Genomic DNA, 25,303 nt, shown 5'->3' with positions numbered 1-25,303 from the left:
AATAAAATTATATTTTAAATCCTTATTCCAAATAAATTTTCAATTTAATCCTAACACTTAATTAACTTAATTAATCAATTTGCTAACTATTTTTCAATTAAATCAACATCATTAGCTAATTAAAATTCATCATTCTTAAATAAATTATTTTATAAAAATATTATTTATTAATTCCTTCATAACTCTCAAATATAGAATTTTAATTCATATATTCATTTTGGGGAGAAAATTAAATGACCAAAATCATCATTTATTACCCAAGGAATTTACTTAATTAATTTCTTGAAAATCAAACTAATTTGATATAGAAAAATAACTCTCTTATTTTTATCTAGCCTTGAAATTATACTTTAAATCATCATAATTAAACTAATTAAAAATAAAATAATATTAATTTAAATAAAAACTCGTTATTAATTATTACTAATATTATTCTTATTAAAAAGGAAAAATTTCGGGTATTACATTTGTGCATGTGAAATTCGACTCTGGAGATGCCAAAATACACTGAAAAATCGATGAAAGACCAATGTGGAATCCTAGAGCCAATCGGTTGTACAAGGCCAACTTCCTTTTCTTTTGTTTTATGTACGATTTTTTATGTATTTCGGCTTTCTCTATAGTTTTTAGGTCTTTTCTTTTCGCAATTGTAATTGTAGGCCAGGTTGTAATAATTAGGTTTACTTTTTGCTTTTATTTTGTCTATTCTTGCTTATTGTATATATATTATATGATTGATTAATTAAAATGGATCACATAGACTTAGGTTTAAAAATTGGATCCAACATGAATCTTATAATCCAATAGGCTAATCAACATTAACTGGACCTAAAAACCTAAAATCTAAGTAGACTTAGCGGGCTTTGGCATGCTTTAATTAGGGCTTATGCTTAATTAGAATTATAATCACAATGAATGGGTCTTCTCATAATAAATAGTCCATTAGATTTAAAGGTTGGAAATTAAAAGCATAACATATAATTAGGCTAGACTATGTGGGCCTTACACATAATTAACTAGTAAATTAGGCTAACAACTCCAATATGGGTTGGATTAAATGAAAATGGGTTAAACTTATATGAATTATATGGGTTGTTTTGGCATGCATGTGTATAAATTGCTTGCATTTATAAAGAATAATTTATTAAATAATAGAATTAAAAACTAATATACACAAATAAGGAAGTTGACTTCCAGATCTATCTCTAGATTTGTGGCGCAAGCTTCCTTATGGAATCTGAAAAACGTCACTCATTGGTAAAAGTATCTCAGTGATTACCCGAATAGCAATTCTCATTTTCGCGCTAGTCTCAGTTATTAGTTATCATGTTCTTGATTAGATTGAAAAACCTTACAATGTCGTAGTCGCTAAAAATACTTGGGTGCATGCTTAAAGTGTTGCCCACAGTTTAAATATTAATTTATTTTTTAAATACAAAAATGAGAATGGCACTTATTGAGAATGAAAATGATTATTGAACTAAAAGAGAATTGATGTTTCTAGATTTTTATAATTATAAACCTCACATAGTGATAATAAATATGTGTAAGAGGTAATTGATTATATTTTTTATTTTATTCAAACGACTAATTTATTTTAAATATGTTATTTTTTAATATAATAGTAATTAAATTTATTTTTTTGAAATTTAATTGTAATAAATTATAATACTTGTAATTATATGGTATTATATTTATATAAATGCATTTTAATAATTACAAAAAAAAATGTATGGATGAAAATATATCAATATGGAAAGTAAAATATGTTTTAATTTGTTATGATAAATTTTGAGATAAATAAATAATTTTATATAAAAAAATAAGATGAAAAGAAATACAGATTAAGAATAAAAATAAAAATAATGAATTATAAGTTAAAAAATTTAGTTACAAAAATGATATTTTAAAATAATAATATTAATATATTAAATAAATAACTATATTAATTTTTATTTTAAATTATTTTAATTTAAGAGTATATAAATAATAGCGAATCAAATTATTATAATTTACATGCAACGTACTGAGAAAAAAATTTTAGTACAAATAACCAAAAGCGGCTAAACTATCGAGTTTTATCTCAAAGTGCAGTTAAATACTGCTATAATTAACTACTCGGTGTTAAAAGTATCTTAGTTAGGCATTCAATATTTTTAAAATGGTACAATAGCTCATTTCATGTCTAAGTTAAAGAATTAAAACTGCTACTAATATGCATGAAAAATGAAAACAAGTTCGAGGTTTAAAATTTCATACATTGCCTTTTCGGCGAAGTTAGCAACCGATCTTCTCTAGATTGGTTCTTTTCATCTTATGTCCAATAGTTGCCTTACTTCTCTGAAACATGTTGTCCGTTGAAGAGTTACCATGCATTTTTCGTTCTTTCTAAATCACTCTTCTTACCCACATCATTTATGCTCTTCAACGATATTTTAATTATTAAATTTTATTGAACTGTCTTAAAAATATTTAAAATTTAATTGAGACAGTTTAAATATTAGATAATTAATTATAAATTAGGATAAAAATTTAATTTATATATAATCTTTTGTCTTATCAAAATATAAACATATAAAAAAATCTTATTCAGTTCAAAACTTTCCATATATAATCTCGGCTTCAATTATATAAAATGCTCAAATTTGATTCCAACTGTCAATTATGACTTGCCATTTGAGGCGTTAATTTACGACTAAAATATCGCCCGTCTCTACCCAAGATCCTAGCATCACAATTCCATTTTTGTCTAAATTTCGAAGTAAATAGGCTTCTAGATGCGGTATTTTATTAGTGATCCTTTCAGGTCCTTGGCTTGTCACATGAGTCTGAATTTCATATTTCCGTATATGAAAAGAAGTATAAATATCTTCACATACCAGACGTTCGCTAATGAGTACCGCATCCTCAAAATTGTAACCTTCCCACGGCATATAAGCCACTAATACGTTTTTGCCCAAGGCGAGTTAGATTGATATTAAAAGAGTAAAATTCAAGAATTGTAGCTAAGGATTAGATTTGACTCATCTACGTTTACATCCTAATCAACAGAATTATGAAAAAATAAGGAGACAAAAACACAACTCCTTGCCGCGTGTTTCTTATATTTGTAACAGACTGAAAGCAGCTTCCACCTTCAACTCAACAGCAACTACTTTGAAAAGAAATGCATATGACAAGGATAGGTTTAGAAAGTGCAATTGCAGCTCCGCTTTCCCACTAGCAATACCTTTTACCGTAAAAGTAACAACTCCTGTCAAGAAATAAAAATCTAATTGCTAATTAAATTCTGAGTTTTATACTTTTTAATAATTTTATTTAATTGTTTCAAAATTCTAAAATTAAATATCTATACTTTCAATTTATTTTCAAAAATATTTGTCGATGACAATTATTGAAGTCATACCATGAAAAAATGACGTGATAAATTAATTCTGCTTTCTAATATGAAAATCAGTAAACCAATAAAAAATTTGTTACATTTAGATGTAAAAAGTGTTAAAAGATTTTGAAAGCATTTCTAAAAATAAATTAATACGTATTTATTTTAAAATTTTAAAATAATTAGATAAAATTATTAAAAAGTGTAAAATTTAGAATTTAATTTATAATTAGACCAGAAAAAAGGTTTAAAACTTCTCCTCTTAGAAGTAAATATTCTTACCATACGAGTTAACCTCGATTATCTATCTTAATATTAATAATTACACATATATGAATGATAAATTATGGGTAATTTAAATCAATAATATCTTAAACCCAAAAAATAGAATTAAATTAATTATTATTTGTAGAGATAGATAAATAATTATTCTTCTTTTTTAATTAAAAAAAAAAAGCATTAAACTAAAATATGAACAATATCAGCAACATAAAAATGGAGGGACATCCTCCATTATAACTTACTGTCAACAGAAATATCCCATTTACCTTAACTATTATTTGCTAACCGTATTTCCACCCCTTTTAACATGGACAAAAGAAACAGACTCAAAAGATTTGGGTAACATGTTTGGTATCTTCAATAATCAGAATCATTTGGTGCCCCATGCAAATTGCAGAATCGTGTATGGCTCGTGTGTCCTCCAAACAGTCCCTTTCAACACAGATGCTATGGAAACCAGAGTCCCAAGAGAAAATAAAACCAGAATTAGAAAATTATAAATTAGTATCTTATTATATTTAATTTTCTTAATCATTAATCTTATTAATTATGCATATGGAATGCATTAAAATATATGCAAAAAAAAGAAACTCAATTGAAATTTAATATTTTTCTAATTGGTATACAAATAATATGAATTTAAATGGTTTTTCAATAGTTGAAGGAGGGTGCTGTTCTTTTTTTTTTTTTTTTTTATAATTATTATTTGGTTGGGGAAGAAGGGGGACTGATATATATATATATATATAAATACTACAAATGATTAGTTTAGTAAAATATATTAACTATTTAAGTGTGGCAATTACAAACACTCTTCTTTGATTACATCAATATGGATTTTTTAATTGAAATTAATAAACCAATTAGATTAAGACAAACTTGCATCAACAACACTAAGTATTATTCCTCTTTCTCACTCTTTTCTATTCTAGTGTACCGTGTTTAATGGAAATAAATTTCATAAGATTTTATAAAATTTATTAATATATTTAAAATTTATATGTTAAGTTGAAATAAGAGTTGATGTATAATTATATATAATTAAATTTATAAAATTAGTTATAACTTATAATTAAACTAATTTCTAATTTTTAATAAAGTAATAATTTTTTTTAAATAAATTTCACATTAGTATGTTTTTATATTTTATAAGACTAAAATATTTTTTTTAATTTATTATTTTGTTTTACTTTTTTTATATTTTTCTTTATAGGTCGAATTGCAAAATTTACTCATGACCTAGCGTGTATGAACTTTTCATTTTAGCAAATTTAGATACAGCCTACACAATTTTAAAATTCAAATCACCAATGACATTTCCAGTGATCAGGTGCCAACATGTCAAGTGATACTCATTTTTATTTTCTAAGTTGTCTGTTTAATTAAATATGTCAGAGACATGCATCAAAACTCAGCGCTTTGTAAGTATAAGAATTGAATTTAAAAATTTTTTAAAAAATTTCATACCTTTTTTTATTACATCCTGTAACCAGATAGATCATCCGCGTAATACTGTGAGACCCTTTTATTATAAAATTTATTTTGCTATTGTCTATTAATAATAAGACATATATTTAATTATACAATTAAAAATATCAGGCTTAAAATATTAAAATATTTTAAACAACCATGATGCGAGTATATATAGTATAAATGCAAAAAGTTTGCACAAAATATTTTGTAACAGAAGGCAAAAAACAGAGTAAAAAAGACTGAAGATAACATAGTTCAAGCCGCTGTTTTGATAAAAAGGAGACGAGCAAATGAGTATTTTCATAAATACATAAGTTAGTATAGGAAATGACAGTGTAGTTAACTATTAGGGCATAGTTTTATTTCTGTCTTCTCTACTGCCAGCACGCAGGAATTGCTAGAAGACTAAAAAGCAATACCCACCGGATGCCATTTAAGAATCTTTGGCTGTGGGAACAGAGGGCAGCAATGTCAGATGGTTAAATAATCTTTTCGATTAAATGACAAAATTATCCCCTACCAACGGCATCGTTTTCGTATGCTGGCTACTTAGGCAGTAGGGCAATCCGTTAATTTTCAAAACCAAAATCAATTTCACTTTCATTGTTCATAAGAATAGGACTCTTATTGTTATACCATTGATGTTAATATCTAGCCACACTTGCTCCACCACCACCAGAGCCATCGCCGCCCGGAACACCACAATTTCATTCACTAGACAACTTTAATCTTACACCAGTAGTGCCTATGCTTCAAGTCCGGCCACCTCCTTCTCCCCTTCCATTAGCAACCTCTCCAAACTCGAGTTCCCTTCCTCCAAAAACTCGCACCAGAAACTCTCAATATGTCTGTCTCTCATCATTCCACAACTCTCCTAACCTAATCCAAATCTCTAAATCATATGCATTATATCCACAACAATCTCCTCTATGCCGCCTAAAACATCACCATTTCATCCCCCAAACAACTTTATTCTGACATCAATAGCGCCTCTGTTCAAGTCCCACCACCTCCTCCTTATTACCCATTAGCAGCATCCAAAGCGACCTCTCTCTCCAAACTCAAGTCCCGTCTACAATCTCACCACATATCATCATCTTCACACTTTGGATGCTAATGATTCATCCTCAGGCTCTGTTAAATATGGAATTATTAGATAAAATTCAGTTTAAATTTGTCATCATTTTAGGATTAGATTTTGATGGAATTATGAATTATTTAGGTAATTAGGGATTATTTTGGATTATTAAATTAAAAATTCAATTTAGTTTTAAAATTTAAAAAACCTTGTGTTTTGATGTGTATGTCCCACGTGTTTAATGACCCAAACAACATGACAAATAGAAATGGGTTGGGACCTGTGTCATCGATTATTCGAATTGCATAATTTTGTAAGTTTATGCCTTAATTTGCCAAAGCTGAGGTTAAAATTGCACAACACGCTAAAAATGGTGATTAACTTTGTAAAATGGCCTTCTTTATATGTATTTTCTATTTAATTTATTTTCAAGTCAACATCCATTTTATTAAAAATATAACTATTATTTAATATATTAAATGTAAATATTTAATTATAAATAAATTTTTATTTAAAATTTATGCAAAAAATTACTCTCTTTCTTCTACTGTAACTGTCGCTTCTTTAAATAAAAGATATTTTAATTATTTATTATTTTTATATATGTACTGATATATATATATATATATATATATATATATATATATATATATTGATGATGCTTATGAATTTGTTTGATTCCTTTGCTATTGTATGGTACCCGAAAGAATCTAAGCTGAAGAGAGGTCAGCATTTTTATTTATTTATTGTTTCTGTCATTTTTATTCATACTTGTTACTTGTTAGACTATCATTTTGATAGCAATTTTTAAAAAAATTATGTTCTATCCTTATAGTATTTCTTCTTCTCTGAAACAATTATGTTAAAAGATAACATTGAGAATATTTATTTTTATGCAACAACGTGAAATGAAATACTGAGAAACCAAAGGACAGCCAGCCACTCACCTAGACATCAACGAGCTACGTGGACTCATTTAAGTCGTCTCTTCTGTGGTGTCAGCTCCTTATGTTGTGGGAAGGAAAATAAATTATTAATGAAATTTAAATTTTGAGATACAATTTTTATTTAATCTCAATTATAAAACAAGACTTTTTGATAGTTCTATTTGCTATGTTCCTTTTATTCTTATATTAGAAAAAAATTAAATTTACAAAATCTCTTCGCAGGATAAACTTTTTTTATTAGTTATTAGATTTTTATTTTTTGAGAAAAGTTAAATTAGACTTTTGAATGTATTATATTCATTTTTTCTCTTAAAAAAATTATCATATCATCTTGATAGTAATTTATGTTATTGCTATTATTTATTTTGATACATTAAATATAATATATAAATAAAATTTTAATTTTAAAAGTGTCTGGTCAAAATATTGATATATGTATTTTCTCATGTAATATTTTTATTAATGTGTTATAAAATTGATTTTTATTTATATTAAAAATTATTTAATTTTAAATATAAATAATAATTACAAAATTAAATTTAGTTATATTATTATTATATTTTAAATCATTATTTTATAGTTAAATAAATATATTATATAAAACTTATTTATTTATCTCATTTTGCAAGGAAACTTATAACTTTTTTTCTCATAAATTCTTGAATAATATTAATATTGTATGCTCTGTAATAAAAATTCAATTTCTTTTTTTTATCTCATAAAATCTTTTAAATAAATAGTTTATAAGGTTATTGATTTAGTTCCATTCCATTCATAATGGCTAAGATATCTCATTTTATTAAGAAAAATAAAATAAAATATTATAACGGTCAAAATTTCAGTCATTTTAGATCGGAATGACCGAGATTGGATCGAAATTGCTATTCCGGTCGAGATTAACGAGATAGCCCGAAATGAAGCAATTTTATAAAAAAAAATCATTAAATTGAGTTAAATAGTTCGGTAACACTTAATCTTAACATAATAGAATTTATTTTTTCTCCATCAATACAAACGAATTGAAATCTAAAACTTCAAATAATCATCTCTTTATTTTTATCTATCAGCTTATCTTGCGCTCTACAGTTTAATCATATTTCTTTTTCACTAATTTATAATTTTTCTATGATCTTAATCTATATTATTTAATAATAACTTAAAATTTATGCAATTTCATTTTTATAGCTTTATTCCACAAAATAATATTTTATAATTTAATTGATTGGATTATGAAAAGAGATTTCATTATTATAATTCTATAATAATAAAAAGTTAGATATACATATACTTATTCCTTTTTAATATGCTATTTAATTAAATTATAAATAATAATTTTATAATTTTTATTTTAAGAATTTAAAATTAAATTATACATATAATTTAAAACAATCGAATCGGAACCACGAAATGTTCCAATACTGAAATATTTTATTTGAACGATAAATTAAAAAAAAAGAAGCGAAATAAAATTTATCACTTTAATTTATACAGCAAAATCTCATAAAACTTAAAAGAAAAATATTCAAAGAGATAGTTTATCGACCTCCCATTAAAACCAAACCATGTGGCAATTCCACTGCCAAAAACCAAAAAAGACAAGACATTCATTCCATTTATACACGCCACCACACCATAGACTCCCACTCCACTGCAGCCCAGTGAGGCAAAAAGAGCCAAAGGCACCTGAAAAAGAAAAAAAAACCGAAAAATGTCTGAGGTGAATCCATCGCCTGTAATAGCATCGCCGCCAATAGTGGAAGTGAATCCATCGCCAAGAAAAGGACTCACTTCTAAGGTTATTGACTTCTTGGAAAAGCTGATAGTGAAATTAATGCATGATCCTTCTCAACCTCTTCATTATCTCTCCGGTAATTTCGCTCCTGTTGATGAAACTCCTCCTGTTACTGACCTTCCTGTTAAAGGTCACCTTCCTGTGAGTTTATCACTTCCTTGAGACATATTGAGTTCTTCTTGTTATGTGAATCACTTTATGTTATAATCATATTTTTGTTTTACCGTTTTTATGTTATTTGAAAGGAATGCATGAATGGCGAGTTTGTAAGAGTAGGACCAAATCCAAAGTTTTCTCCTGTGGCTGGATATCACTGGTACGTATGTTATATAGTTTTTGGAAAGTAAATCAAATGCAAGAATTTAATTCAATTTTAATTTTATTAAGTCAATTCTCATAGTTGATTTGATTGAATTCAATTCTTTCAACTAAAAAATAAAAATATAATTGACATTATTTTGGAAGAATTCGATTCAGTTGGATTCTTGCTCGTGATTTATTCCAACAATTAGTAGCAGTTGCTAGAATTCGATTTTTTCAATTTAAAGCCAACAAAATAGCTAAAAAGTAATAGAAAAAGGTATTTCGGGAGAAATGAGATTGTGCTAAAACTGACATGCTTTTGAATTGAATTCTGCAAATGATTAAGTCCAATTTCCTCTTTGTTATTTGAAATGAAGAAGGAAAGTGAAAAGGTTGAGTCAGGTTACCTGTTTTTATTTTTATTTTGTTAGCTAATTATTTTCTCTTGTTGCTGCTTGTGCAGGTTTGATGGAGATGGGTATGTAAAATTCAATTTTTCTGGTTATAACAGTACAACACATTATAGTTAGAATATTATTGTTTCATTTTTTGCAGGGTTTTAGGAAATAGAATCAGGTTATACCACTTCACTTTTTGTTTATGCAGTATTATTTTTGCGTTTATGAAGTCTTATATACCTTAGCTAATGCACTATCAACCAATTGCTTTATATTCCTAAACTGGAAAATAAATTTCTATATGCTGCATTTTGTACAGCAATTAATTGGAACAAAGTGTTGCTGCTAATAATTAAAATTTTCATATATGATTTCTGATTGATCTCTTTTTCTCGTGTTAGAAGTCGTATGATGCACCTTATTTTTTCTATTTTGCAGTTTTGCAAACCTGGTAATTGTTTTTGGATTTTGAGAGTTGGATGTTGCTTTGATTTGATCAAGAACATAGTTGTTAAGATATAAAGTTAAGGTTCTTGCAAGTTTATTTCTTTTTTCATCAAATAATTTGCAGCATGATTCACGGTATGCGCATAAAAAATGGAAAGGCAACATATGTTCGTCGCTATGTGAAGACATCACGTCTTAAACAAGAAGAGTTTTTTGGAGGCTCCAAATTTATGAAGGTACAATAACATGACTCAACCACCTGAAAAGGAGTTCGTTTTATCTGAAATACAAATTTATAATTACTGGCAAAATACATGGTTTCCTTTACTTTATGTGTATAATTTTGACTTTTCAATAATATTTTTCAAATGTAAGAAATGTTCAAGTTATTCTTATGTTGATCAAGTCTGTTAGGACAGATTTATTACTTCATTTCTTATTAATAGCATTGTTTTCCTTTTTTATTTTTAATTTTCTCATGTCAGCTGTTAAGATTTGAAGTTGAACTAGAAGGTCTGTTGTTAATATAAGGATATTTGTAATTTCAATTGATGAGTTCCACTTTCTTAAAAGAAAGCTGCACTGAAGGTCTTTATTCTTCTGTAAAGTTTGTGATTGTACTTAATTTGACTGTAAGAAATCAATATCCCTGCAAATTAGAAAATCATGTAGTACATATCATAGTCTTACTGGACAGTTTTATTGATACTTTCAAGTTTTAATACTCTCTAGTCTCTGTCATGCCTCTTTTGAGTTTTCTTGCGAATTAAAGAGTAGAGAAACCTCATGCTGCAGATGTTTCTCGAGAAAATCACTTTTCTTTAAACTCATTTGCAGATAGGAGATCTTAGGGGGCTGTTTGGTTTGCTCATGGTTAACATGCAAATGCTACGAGCAAAAATGAAAGTATTTGACATGTCTTATGGAATGGGAACAGGTAATTTTGTTGAGTATGTTGCTGCTTTAAAATGGGGTTCTCATGTGGTATAGCTGCTGTGAATTTTTTCAATTGCAGTTTTTAAACATATTATTTCACTAGATAAGTAATGAATTTCCTAATTTGTCCACTCTGCTCTTTATGTAAGATGATGCTTTCTGTGTAAGCAGGGACCTTGACTGCAATTGACCATCCAAATATTCATCCTGTATTTATTAACGTTCAGCTTAGTTAGGCTTTTCATTCGAATTAGAGATATTTCCCATGGAATCTTTTTCAAGTTGGGAACATTTTGTATGGCTATGGCTATGTCTGACTGCTACTAATGGTATTGGGCACCTTTGATGGGGTTGGCAAAACTAACTGTCTGTATCCCTCTTCCAGCTAATACAGCTCTCATTTATCACCATGGAAAGCTCTTAGCACTTCAAGAGGCAGATAAGCCCTGTAAGCTTATCTTCTCTCTTTGTTTGTTTTGTTTTTTTTTTTTTTCTTTTAACTGAAAACAAAGGATTGCCTGGGGAAACTACTACTGTAGTCCAGTGGAAATAAAAGTTCTCCCTATTGGTCATTGCATTCTGCAGATGTGGTTAAAGTTATGGAAGATGGAGATCTACAAACCGTCGGCCTACTGGATTATGACAAGAGACTTAAACATTCATTTACTGCTCATCCAAAGGTTGATCCATTCACAGGTAAGTAATTATCCATTATCATGAGAGGATGTCTACTATTTCTGTAACTTGTATCTCTAACATATGAATTTCTTGGATACAGGAGAGATGTTCACCTTTGGCTATGGGCATGAAAAGCCATACATCACGTACAGAGTTGTTTCAAAGGACGGTATCATGCATGACCCGGTACCAATAACGATATCAGAGCCCATCATGATGCACGACTTTGCTATTACTGAGAATTATGCAATTTTTTTGGACCTTCCTATGTACTTTAGGCCAAAGGTATGGTAGTTCTTGAGCTTTCAAATTCTTGAGTTCCTTCAATATATGGATTTAGGCTATGTTTGGTTGACGGAGGAAAAGTAGGAAGAATTTTGAATTTTTAAAACATTGCTCGGCAAAAAATAGGAGGGACATATACCTAACCTATATCATTTTCGAAATTCAAATCCCTCCACTTTTATGCTCTCTTAATCAGACATAGCCTTAGTGCACTGTACATTATGCTTATTGAATTATGTTTATAATGAAAACCCATGTTGAAAAGAAAATATGACTTAATTATGATAGGACAACTATTTATCAGTGGCTATGATTCTTAAGGTTTAGAAATAATTATGTAATTCTCTTCAATCACAACCTGGTTTGATTAAGGAAAATGGATACAAATCTACTTTAACTTTCTGGTAATCTGTTTATCATCAAAAAACCTTATCCTGCCAGTCCACCACCACCTAATTTCTACCACGAGAGTACTTTCCTTAAATCTGGTGCAAAATTCAAAAAGAAAAAAACTGCAGAGTAAGAAAAGTATGTTGACTTGTAGATTAAGAAATGTAGGTGGAAATTATTTATAGATAGACTGACAAACATCTTCTTTCTTTTAACAGGAAATGGTGAAAGAAAAGAAGTTAATATACACATTTGATGCAACAAAAAAAGCTCGTTTTGGTGTTCTTCCACGGTATGCCAAGGATGACCGTGAAATGAGATGGTTTGAGCTGCCAAATTGTTTCATATTCCATAATGGTAAGGGCCACTTTCAACATCCATGAAGAGCTAACAGTATTGTCTTCCAGTGCCAGGTTACCTTTGGGATAAAAACTTAAACTACTATTATGGCATACTTGGCAAGCATGCCAATTCTTTTTGGGTTCTTATGCTTAATCCTGGTTTATGGCACTGGCCAGAAATTAATATTTATTATTTAGTTGCAATTGGTTACATCGAGCCTCATAGATCAGTAATTTTATTTGCATACAATGCATAAGCAAATTTCAATAGCACGCATACAATGCATAAGCAAATTGCAATAGCACAATCAGCTTGAGTGACAATGCCTCCTGCAAACTTTATACATATGCAAATGTACTTGGGTTGTGATCTTAAATGGTTCCTGCGGCATTTTATATTTTATTTCTCTGAACAAGGTTATCATATACAACAATAAATTACAATAATCTAACTTTGTTACTAAATTTTGCAATTAGACTGTCTTTATTTTAGATTTATCATAAATCTAGAAAATGTGGTGGGTTCGTATTTTGGTGGCTGATTTTCTGATTAGGTCTAAGGGTGCACTTGCTTGTCTTTGTAGCTGCCTGTGATATTTTCTTTTGCCATTACATAATCCATCTTCATCTTGAACTTGCCTAGATTTTCAATGATCCGTTGGGATGGAATTTAAGTGTAGGGTTTAGGGCAAATCAATTTCAGATGAATCCACTTTGACTTATTTATGGACTTTGACTCATCTATGGACTTCTTATTTCTAGCCAACGCTTGGGAGGAGGAGGATGAAGTTGTTTTAATCACTTGCCGCCTTGAAAACCCAGATCTAAACATGGTCAGCGGGACTGTTAAAGGAAAACTTGAGAATTTTAAAAATGAACTGTAAGGGAATTATGGCATAATGTCATTTCAATGAGTTCAATGATTACTTTGCATGTGCATTTCTGATTGTTGTTATGTCAAGCAGGTATGAGATGAGATTCAACATGAAAACTGGCATGGCTTTACAAAAGAAACTATCAGTCTCTGCAGTTGATTTTCCCAGGGTGAATGAAAGCTACACTGGCAGGTATCCATCTACTCTTGTTGGAGAGATGTTATGTAAACATTAACCTAGAAGATACAAATATTGAATGTGAAATGACAGCAGTGTTCATAATCAATTTCTTAGTGTTTCAAAATTTGTTTGTGTAATTAACTAGATTCTGTCATTTTTCAGCTCTTCTATGTACTGATTCTCCTCTTTGAATTTAGGAAACAAAGATTTGTTTATGGAACTATTCTGGATAGCATTGCCAAGGTCACAGGGGTAATCAAATTTGATCTACATGCTGAACCCCAGCTGGATAAAAAGAAACTTGAAGTTGGAGGAAATGTCAAAGGGATCTTTGATCTGGGACCTGGTAGATTTGGTTCAGAGGCTGTATTTGTTCCTCGGGAGCCTGGGACTAGTTCTGAGGAAGATGATGGCTATTTGATATTGTTTGTGTATGATGAGAACACAGGGTAATGCAGTCCTTTCTTGATAATCCTTTTTCCTCTACCATCTGTGAATGTGTAGAAAACTATTAGTCTATTAACTAATTCTTTTACATCATTTTTTTTTCATCTAAGGGTTCATTGTGCAAGTGAATTTTAGTATACCAAAAGTAAATTTTTATCCAATGATGAAGCCCTAGTCTTTTCACCATGCATCCTTTTCTTTTCTCGTTTCGTTTTCCCAACCCCCTCAATTTGAGAAGAGATGAGATTTCTTGCTGTTTCTAGCTAGTTGTAAAGATGTATACACTGAACTAGAATTTTGTTTTTAATATGCAGAAAATCGTCAGTGAATGTAATTGATGCAAAAACAATGTCAGCTGATCCTGTTGCAGTTATTGAATTACCCCATAGGGTTCCTTATGGTTTCCATGCCTTCTTTGTGACAGAGGTGAGTTTAAGGCGACTTATTTTCTTCATTTTCCTTCAATGTCTTTCCTTTTTGAACTTTTTCTTTCCAAAGGCATATCTCCACGGGACAGGAAAGGAAATTTTTTAAAGATAATCATACAATGACTTAGATATTGGAGAATTTTCATCAATCAGGTTATGTAAATCTGTTAAAACTAAGCTAGGAAATCTCAGAAGTTCAGTGGTGCCAAGATATGTGGGCATTTTAATGGTGATCTATAGTGACGGCATAAGCATGAAGAATCTAAGAAATCTTAGCAGAGGATCAATATCTCCAGGTTAACGTAAGATTAGATACAAATCGAACGTGAATCAGACTTAAAATTTGAAAATAGGCAACCGCTAATTCAGTTTAGCAGATATGGATTGCGGTCAGCTCTTGTATTTCATAAATTAATACAGTTACTAAAAGCTGGATATAGTAAAGGCCACATTCAAACCTGATATGGTCTCTGTAATAAAGGCCACATTCACATTGGACATGTAATAATCTGAAAAAAATATCCCTCATTTTGATTTATACATGAAAGAACCATTAGTATTGGCATCACCTAAATGTCTTATCAAAAGTTTAGTTTGACTGGGGGGAATTGTTACCTTGCATCAAAATGGAGATAATTCAGAGTTTTTTGTACTAGTTTCCTTGCAATTATCAATTATTTTGTTTACCTTTGTTCTCCTGCTTAACCAAAAATTCCTGGAATTGTTGAACAGGAACAACTTCAAGAACAGGCAACATTGTAATCGTTCGGATCAGAGAGCATGTGATTATCATAAATAGCTGGACTTAATATCAAATAGAGCATATATTTGTAATTTCACCCGTGTATACTATGCAACAATACCTAGTAATGTAATAACCTTCATTCTATGATGCAAGTTTAATACTGTTATAGCAGAATGGAGAAATTATTAACATCACCTATCCCAACTTAAATCGAAATTTTGGGGCCAAATTGAGTTCATCATTGTTCAATTCACTACCCCGTGGAAGACTAGCTGCAAATGTCTTGGAAAATAAAAGCTTAATGCTATATTTGGATGGTTAAAATCTATTAAAAATAATAGAATTTGTTTAATTTAAAAAAAAAAAGAAGAAATAAAAGAAGATGAAAATAATAAATTTTAAAAAATATATTGACTTGTAAATATAGAATTAATTTAAAAATTTTATTTATTTTATTAAAATTTAGTTTAGCTATAATTAATTTTATACAAATTTGATTATATATAAAATTTTAAATATTTTTTTTATTTAAAGAATGTAAATTAGATTTATTAAATTTTTTTATAAATTTTATGGATTAACAAAACACAATATAAAACATTATAAAGGTTAATTGTCTATTGCAGAATAGCTAATGAAGTTTAAAAAACAAAAAGACAATTAAAATATATTAACAAATGATTTTATTTATATGCAGTTAGTGCTTGACCTTGTTTTCTTAATAACTAGACACTTGAACAGTTATGTTTTTGTTGTTATATTATCCAGACAATTTGATAATAACTTAATTATAAACCTCAAAATAATTGTATTGAATGTAATATAAAAAAAGCATAGACAAGGCCAATGTTTACCATATTCTTAAAAAATGAACTTAGTGTTATAGTAAAAAAGAAATATAAAATATAATAAATTATTAAAATTGAAATAAAAAATATAATAATAAAATTTTAATAATAATATAATATAAAATTAAGGAATGAGATATGAAAAAAAATATTTTATAGTATATTAATTCATCTATCTTGTAATGCAACTAAATTTGTAGTGTTAATTTTTTCTATTTTTCTTTAAAAAAAGTTTAATTGATTAGCCATTTAATGATATAAAATATTAATTAATATCTAATTAAAGAAGTCTAATTTCATAATTTATCAAAATACACACCTAATTTTAAGAATACAGGTGTGATTTGGTTATGGATACAAAATTCTTCGTGTTCCCGAATCCATGATATAATAATCCAAATCCGGTTGATGTAAAATTTTTTATATTTCTTAGTTCAACATTTTCAAATTTTATTTTATCTTTTTTTATCTCTCGCTATTTTTGTGTAAAAAACTCGAATTTTGAATGTGCGGTTAATTTAATGATTTTATAATTTTTGATATATTATTTAATTTTAAAATAAAAAATTTTAAAATTATTTTATAACTTTTCTTGTCATTCTGTTATTGATATTATTATTTCAAGTTAGTAAATGAGTTGGAATTATCGTTTCATCATATAACAAGTAAATGACAGACATCTCTTATGTTTCAGCATATTAGAATTATGCTATTATATTTTTCATTTTTAATTCATTACACTAAATACCTCTCTGGTTACTTTTGCTAAAAATCAACTAATTAATGAACCAATAAAAATACCTAGAAATTTAGTTTGATTGCTAAACTTTTAATGAATCAAAATTCGTTCCAATAAATTTACTTATTAAATTAGTATAGAATATTTACTTTATATACTCTGAAAGAAAATTAATAAAAAATAAGTCATTCTGATAAACTTTTATCGAATTAAAATAAATTTATTTCTAATTTTTAGCTCAATATATTCCTACTATTTCAAAAATAAATAAATAAGTAAATATTTTTATTTCAAATTTAATTTATGTTTAAAAATATTTATATAAACTAATTTAAACCTAGAAAAAGATAATTTTTCCATATTTATTCTAAAAGGAATGCGTTTTTAATAGAGATAAGCACATAAGATATATTATGGTTTTATTATTTGACGACTTTCAATAGTTAGTCTTTTTTTAGACAAAAGAAGATACATGATTAAAAATCGTAATAAAAAGAAGTATTTCACCATTAAAAAGTATCAATTGGTAATGATTTAACCATCTTTACTCCAATCAGTCATCATTATTATATTTTTCGTGTTTGATAATATGGATGTAGAGTTTAACAGCTCAAAACGTCATTGTTTAAATTTTAAATCAATCTCATTGGTTAATGACTTCTTAAATGCAATTTAACGATCAAATATTTTTATTTCAAAATTTTATTTAAGTTTAAAATATTTTACGATAGCTAATTGGAGTGAATGTGGCTGAATGTGAAGAATTGTTAAGTTTAATATTTAGTCAATGTGTAGATACTGAGACTTGGTCAAATCAGTATCCAGTAATTTTAGTTGATTTGTTGAATAACAGTCCTAATTGTTAGGGAATTTAGTTTCCTTAAAATATGCAATTATTGTTTTAGCATATATCATTTTCTCTATTTAAATTGTATTTTTCTGATAATAACAACTCTTCAGTCAAAAATTATCTTGTTGTTCTTAATTCCTATTCTAATAATTATCAACATCTGGTATCAGAGCTTGAAGCAGATGGCATCCGATAGCAATGGTTTTGTACAACCAGCAATCCCTCATTTTGATGGTCATTATGATCACTGGAGCATGTTGATGGAGAACTTCTTGAGATCCAAAGAATATTGGAAAATTGTGGAGAGTGGTGTAGCTTAACCAACAACAAGGGAAACTCTCACTAAAGCACAAGCTAAAGTTTTGCCAGATCGAAAGCTCAAGGATCTAAAAAAAAAAATTACTTATTTCAGGCAATTGATCGTTCAATTTTGGAGACCATTCTCCAAAAGGATACCTCCAAACAAACTTGGGATTCAATAAAAAAGTACTCAGGCACAAATAGGGTGAGCAAGCATTGCTTCAATTCTTGACAAGAGAGTTCGAAACTCTTCAAATGAAATCAGGAGAGCCTGTTGCAGATTTTGTTGGAAGAACAATGAGAATTGCAAACAAGATGCGTTTTCATGGTGCATATATGGAAGATGATAAAATTGTGACAAAGATATTGAGGTTAATTGATCCAAAATGGGATTATGTTGTTTTTTTCCATTGAAGAATCTAAAGATATCAATCTTATGTCCATTGATGAGCTTCAAAGCTCTTTGATCTGTCATGAACCGAAGGTCAACCGATCCAACAAAATGGATGAGCAAACAACACTCAAAACTTGTATTGAATCATCAAGCACAAAAGGACGAGGTCATGGAAGAGGTAGTCGTAGAGATAAAGATGTGAAAAATAATGACAGCTCTCATAAAAGAAATAATAATTCTTATGGGAGAGGAAAAGGGCATGGTGATAAATCCAAGATTGAATGTTACAGGTGTAGAAACTATGGTCACTACAAGAGTGAATGCTATACAAAGATGCTAAAAGAAAAGGGAGAAAAGTCCAACTTTATTAAACAAAAGGAGGAAGAAACACTTCTAATGGCCTTTCATGCAATGGAGGAGCCTAATCAAAAGACTTGGTATGTAGATACTGGATGTAGCAATCACATGAGTGGCTGTAAGTCATCTTTTGTTAATTTAAATGATAGTTTTCATTCTGTTGTGAATTTTGGGGATAAATCAACTGTTAAAGTGGTGAGAAAAGGAGATATTCAAATTAAAACCAGGAATGATTTTATTAAAACCATTTCAAACGTATTTTATGTTCATGATTTGAAAACTGATCTCTTGAGTGCTGGTCAGTTATAAGAAAAAGGATACAGGATCACAATTTTCAAAGGAGAATGTGAGGTGTATGATCCAAAAAGAGGTCAATTGTTGTAATTAAAATGACTTCAAACAAGTTATTTCCTTTGAAAATCACAACAGTTAATGAATGCTTGCTGGCTAAAGCAGATGATTCATCATGGAATTAGCACTACAGATATGGTCATTTGAATTTTAATGGCCTAAGGACTCTTCATCAAAAGCAAATGGTTACTGGTCTTCCTGCAATTATTCCTCTATCAACAACTTGTGAAGAATGTATTATTGGAAAGCATCAGAGGGATTCTTTTCCTAGTGGAAAAGTAGAAAGGACTCACTCTATACTTGAATTGGTGCATTCAGACTTATGCAGACTAGTCAATTCAACTTCAAATAGTAATAAAAGATATGTTATATCATTTATTGATGACTTTAGCTGGAGGTCTATCTTTTGCAAGAAAAATCTGAAGCATTCAATGCATTCAAGAGTTTCAAAGCTCTTATTGAGAATGAAGCTAATAAGAAGATTAAAACCCTTAGAACATACCGATGAGGAGAATTCTGCTCTAATGAATTTGTTGCATTTTGTGAAGCAAATGGGATTAAGAGATACTTGAGAGCCCCATACACTTCACAGCAGAATGGAGTGAGTGAGATGAAGAATATAACAATCCTCAACATGGTTAGGAGCTCGCTAGCAGCAGGAAGGGTTCCAAAACAATTTTGGCCTGAATCGGTGATATTGTCCATTCATGTTTTAAACAAAAGTCCAACTTTTGCGGTGAAACACGTGACACCTTAATAGGCTTGAAGTAGTAAGAAGCCTATTGTTGATCATTTCAAGGTATTTGGGTGCATTGCATATGCACACGTACCTGATGAAAGACGAAGCAAAATTGATGCCAAAAGCGAGAAATGTGTATTTCTTGGTGTTAGTGAAATCTCAAAGGCTTATAAGCTGTATAATCCTTTGACAAAGAAAGTTGTAATAAACAGAGATGTAGTATTTGATGAAGAAACTAGATGGAATTGGACTGATGGTAATGCAACATTAATGTCGGTACTGGTTGATGAAGTTTCAGTTGGTGAGAAAGAAGTTGTTGAACTTCAAGAGCAGAAAACTGAAACCGAGTAGCAACCTGAAATTGAGCAACAATCAGTTTCACCTCAAATCATCACTCAAACAGATCAACATTTAGAAGAAGAAGAAATGAGATATTATTTGAGGGATGAAAACTCAAGAAAAAGGCTAACATGGATGATGAAGTATGATGATATTAGTTCAGATGATGATGCTTACTTTGCTTTGTTTGCAGATAGTGACCCAATCACATTTTGATGAGGCTATGAAAGAAAAGAAATGGCGAGAAGCAATGGATAAAGAAATTGAGTCCATTGAGAAAAATCACACATGGGAGCTAACTGATCTTCCTAAAGGTCGGAAAACCATTAGTGTCAAATGGGTCTTCAAGACGAAGTTGAATGAAAAAGGCGAGATTGATAAGCACACGGCTCGTTTTGTGGCAAAAGGCTACAAGCAGAAGCATGGGATTGATTACAAAGAAGTTTTCGCTCCTGTAGTGAGGTTGGATACAATCATATTGGTGATTTTTTTAGCAGCATAACACTCGTGGCCGATCCTTCAATTAGGTGTAAAGTCGGCTTTCTTGGATGGCAACTTACAAGAAGAAGTATTCATTGGCCAACCACTTGGTTATGAGAAGAAAGGAAGGGAAGAGAAATCGCCTGAAGAAAGCCCTCTATGGACTAAAACAGGCACCTAGGGCCTGGTACAGTCGCATAGATGCTCATTTTGCTAAGCTTAGATTTCAGAAATGTCCCTTTGAGCATACTCTTTATGTCAGGTCTGAAGGAGGTAAAATAATTATTGTTTGTCTTTATGTTGATGACTTGATATTTACTAGTAATAATGCTAATTTGTTTGATGAGTTTAAGATGTCTATGATGAAAGAGTTTAAAATGATTGATTTAGGCTTAATGCGGTACTTCTTGGGACTAGAGGTCATTCAAACTACTACTGGTAATTTCATCTGTCAGCAAAAATATGCTCATGAGATTCTTTTAAGGTTCAAAATGACAGATTGCAGGTCATTTTGTACACCATCTGAACTTGGTTTAAAGTTGCATAAAAATGACGGAGGAGAAGGAGTAGATGGTACTCATTTTAAGCAAATAATTGGCAGCCTCATTTACTTGACCTCTACCAGGTCAGGCATCATGTATGTTGTAAGTTTAATTAGTAGATATATGGAAAAACCATCTGAGATGCATCTCAATGCAACTAGAAAAATTCTTAGATATGTAAAGGGGACAACTGATTATGGTGTGTTTTACAAAAGGAATAATACTGATAGTTTTATTGGGTATATTGATAATAATTATGCAGGGGACATTGACGATCGCAAGAGCATGTCTGGTTATGTTTTCATGCTCAATTCAGGTGCAATATCATGGATGTCAAAGAAGCAGCATATAGTTACACTTTCCACAACTGAGGCTAAATTTGTGCCAGCAGCTTCAAGTTCGTGTCAAGCTTTGTGGCTTAGAAATATATTCCAAATACTTGGAGTTAAGCAAAAGAGCCCAACCGTCATATATTGTGATAATATGTCAACTATCAAGTTGTCAAGAAATCCAGTGATGCATGGGAGAAGCAAACATATTGATGTTCGCTTTTATTTTTTAAGAGATCTTTGCAAAGAAGAAAAAATTGAGCTGCAGTACTCTAAGAGTGATGAACAGATTGCTGATATTCTAACCCAGCCACTCAAATATCCAGCATTTGAAAAGCTAAGGAGGATGCCTGGAGTTTGTTCTTCTCAAAGTATTTTTACTTCAATGAAATCCTAAACTGTTTTCAGCAGAAACCGGTTTAAGGGTGGATATTAGGAGTTGTTAAGTTTAATATGTAGTCAATGTGTAGATACCAAGACTTGGTCAAATCAGCATCCAGTAATTTTAGTTGATTTGTTGAATAACAATCCTAATTTTTAGAGAGTTTAGTTTCCTTAAAATTTGCAATAATTGTTTTAGCAGATATCATTTTCTCTATTTAAATTGTATTGAGTTTCTGATGAATAATAACAACTCTTCAGTCAAAAATTATCTTGTTGTTCTTAATTCTCATTCTAATAATTTATCAACACTGAATCCTTATAAATCAAAATTTTTTAATCGTGAGATATCTTTTTTTATTACGATTTATAATTATATATCTCTTGTGGTTTAAAAAGAATCATATACTAAAAATTAAAACAATGATTTAGTGGTATTTTAATTTTTTAAAGCTTATCAAATAAAAATTTTATCCTAATTTAATAGAAAATTTAATTACATCAAAAAAGTCTAGGGGCCGATGAAATTCTTAGTTTTCCAAATTAGCCTATTAACCAGTTGATATTTTCTGAAAGTAGACGAAAAGGGTATTTAGTGTAATAAATTGAGAATGAATGGATGTAATAGCATAGTATTAATAGCATAGAATTTGTTGTAAAGAGAAAATTCTTTTAGATCCCTAAATGAAAATTATTGCTACCATAAAATATGGTTCTTAATATTTTATTAATTTCTTTTTATTTTTTATTTTTTAAAAATATTAATTATATTCAAAACTAATTAACACTAGTCTATAATCATTAATAATAAAAAAATAAAGAAAATAATAACTAATATAAATTAGATCCAAATACATATTTTTATAAATCAATATATATATAACAAAAATTATCTTCAATCAATAAAAATCAAATAGCACATTATTATTTTAAGAAAATAATAACAAATAATTAATTATGAAGACTTATTAGTTAAAGTTCTTTTAATCTCCGAAAATCATACTAGAAATACTAATTTACTAAGATATTCCTAAAAATTTAATAAGATTAAAAAAATTAATATCTTTTCACCAGACCTTCCCAACAACCTCACAACCAAACAAGTCACTGACTTTGCCCGGAACATGATGTTGAATTAACAATTTTAAGTACATTGATGCTTCATTCAAAATCTATTGCTTCTATTAAGTCATTTGATTAAATTTTTGCATAATCTTTTATTGGATGCTTTAGTATGTGGAGGTTGGTAAGATTTTTCTTAGTATTTGTGCAAGTATTGAGGATTTTTTCCTGTAATACGATAGCTACGTAAATTAAAATAGAAATAAAAATAAAATATAATACATTAAAATAAAAAAAATTAAGAGAAACATAATAACTCACATATAGTTAATGAAAAATAAATTAGCACATCCGAACATACCTCAAAATATTTAATGTTTTAAAAATATTAAATTATCAAAATCCCTCTAAAAAGTATTTAGATAAAATAAAAATTCATATTATTACAACGAACAACAAGAACCCAACTATATTCAATATATATACATCCATAAAAGCAACCTTAAATAATCTATTTCTTTTTTTAATACATATATACAACAAAATTGAAAAAAAAAAATAATAGGTTGCATTGAAAAATTGATCGGTCTGTAAAAATATGAGAAAAAAATAAATTAAGTGCTTTATGTGTAGTAGAACTAGTTACTTTGAATAATTTTATTGATGTTTAGTTAATCTTCGATTGATGTTTGGTTTATATTTGGTTGATTTTCATATTTAAGAAGAATTGCTTTTAATTTCTTTTCTTCCATTGTTATTTTTTTTAGATCCCAATTTATTTATTTTTTTTTTTTACGATCGCTCTTATTTCAGCTCTCTTTATTATGTAAAAAAATAATCATTTTAATTTTCTTAAAATTTGTTGGATTTTATTCTTTGTAAAAAGTTCAACTTCCTTCAACTTTATGTAAGAAATTATTTCGATTATATATATATATATATATATATTTTTTTTTTTTTTTTTCTGGACTACCTTTAGTTCCCTTATGATTTTTTTATGTCAATTTAAGTTTTCTATTTGTTTAGATTTTTCTTAATTGCATGATTTTCTCAATATTTGGTTGTTATTTGATTGATATTTAAATATATAAAAAAGTATTTTTAATTTTTTTGAATTGTTATTTACTTGGTGAAAAAGTTTCAAAATTTTAGAAATTAAGTTATTTATTAAAAAAGTATTTACAGTTTCTTAAACTTAAACTGTTATTTACATATTAAAAAAGATAAAAATTATTAGAAATCAGTTCTTTCATTGAAAAATTATTTTTAGCGTTTAAATTTATTTATTTTGTGCTTGATTATGATTCTTTTTTATTTGTTTTGTTAATGATCTAAAAGAAATATTAAAGTCATGAATACGATTAAAAAGTGATTTGCGTAGAAATCTGATTGTTAATAGAAACGCATACCTGTTGACAGGTTTGGAGCACATGAGCTTCCGTACCAAGGTAAGATTTAAGATTTACTTTCTTTTCTCCCACTTCACCCGGATGTCCATCTAAATTAATAGAAGGTATAGCAATATTGGAGGAAGCGAGAGAAGCACAAAGTGATGAGATATCAAATGGTTCCATTCCAAGAGACCACTGATCTAATCTATTCTACTCAACGATTCTATTGAGAGGACTCGAGGGAGAGCTGAGAGAAAACTTTATTATTGATGAAAATCTAATTTTCTATTTCACATATACAATCTTAATTCAGCAGAAATTAAAAAAAATAAAAATTGAAAGAAACTCTTTAGAATAAAAAGCCTTTTGTAGTTGATTAAATTTTAATTTAGTAATTTTTAAATGATATTAATGTTAAAGAAACTCTTTTTATGTTCCTTGTTTTTTACCTTTATTCAAAAAAAAATGTTACTTGTATTGTAGGTACAAGTAACACTCAATCAACTGCCGGAAATTCAAATAAGTTCTTCGTAACAGACATTTTTTTCAGTTAATACCAAAATGCTTAAACTTCACATCAGTTTTCTTATATTTTCCTGCAGTTTTCTTATCAAACAAACAGCAAAAAAGAAGTACTTTATTTATCTGCAATAATTTCAAAAAATAATGAACCCAGACCTAAAACACAAAGATTTAGTTATCTTTAAAGAAGAAAATAATCGAAAGAGATATCCCTCGGAATTTCGCCAAATTCGACCTGGTACATGAAACCAAAAGAGAGATGGTTCCTCAAC

At 28.7% G+C, this 25,303-nt stretch overlaps 1 protein-coding gene across 1 annotated transcript; it reads left to right on the top strand.

Moving 5' to 3' along the window:
• Positions 1–8,760: 8,760 nt before the first annotated feature.
• Positions 8,761–15,559, top strand: LOC8269090 (carotenoid 9,10(9',10')-cleavage dioxygenase 1). The gene is made up of 14 exons (XM_048375895.1): positions 8,761–9,095; positions 9,200–9,270; positions 9,721–9,735; positions 10,227–10,338; positions 10,940–11,039; positions 11,424–11,486; positions 11,624–11,734; positions 11,817–12,001; positions 12,610–12,748; positions 13,495–13,612; positions 13,698–13,799; positions 13,985–14,236; positions 14,549–14,660; positions 15,395–15,559. The coding sequence occupies exons 1-14, from the start codon at positions 8,871–8,873 to the stop codon at positions 15,422–15,424; spliced, it is 1,635 nt and encodes a 544-aa protein (XP_048231852.1). The 5' UTR covers positions 8,761–8,870; the 3' UTR covers positions 15,425–15,559.
• The last annotated feature ends 9,744 nt before the right edge of the window (positions 15,560–25,303 follow it).

Source organism: Ricinus communis, chromosome 6, assembly GCF_019578655.1.
Source record: "Ricinus communis isolate WT05 ecotype wild-type chromosome 6, ASM1957865v1, whole genome shotgun sequence".
NCBI classification, from domain to species: domain Eukaryota; kingdom Viridiplantae; phylum Streptophyta; class Magnoliopsida; order Malpighiales; family Euphorbiaceae; genus Ricinus; species Ricinus communis.
This window is presented reverse-complemented; position numbering and strand designations above follow the sequence as displayed.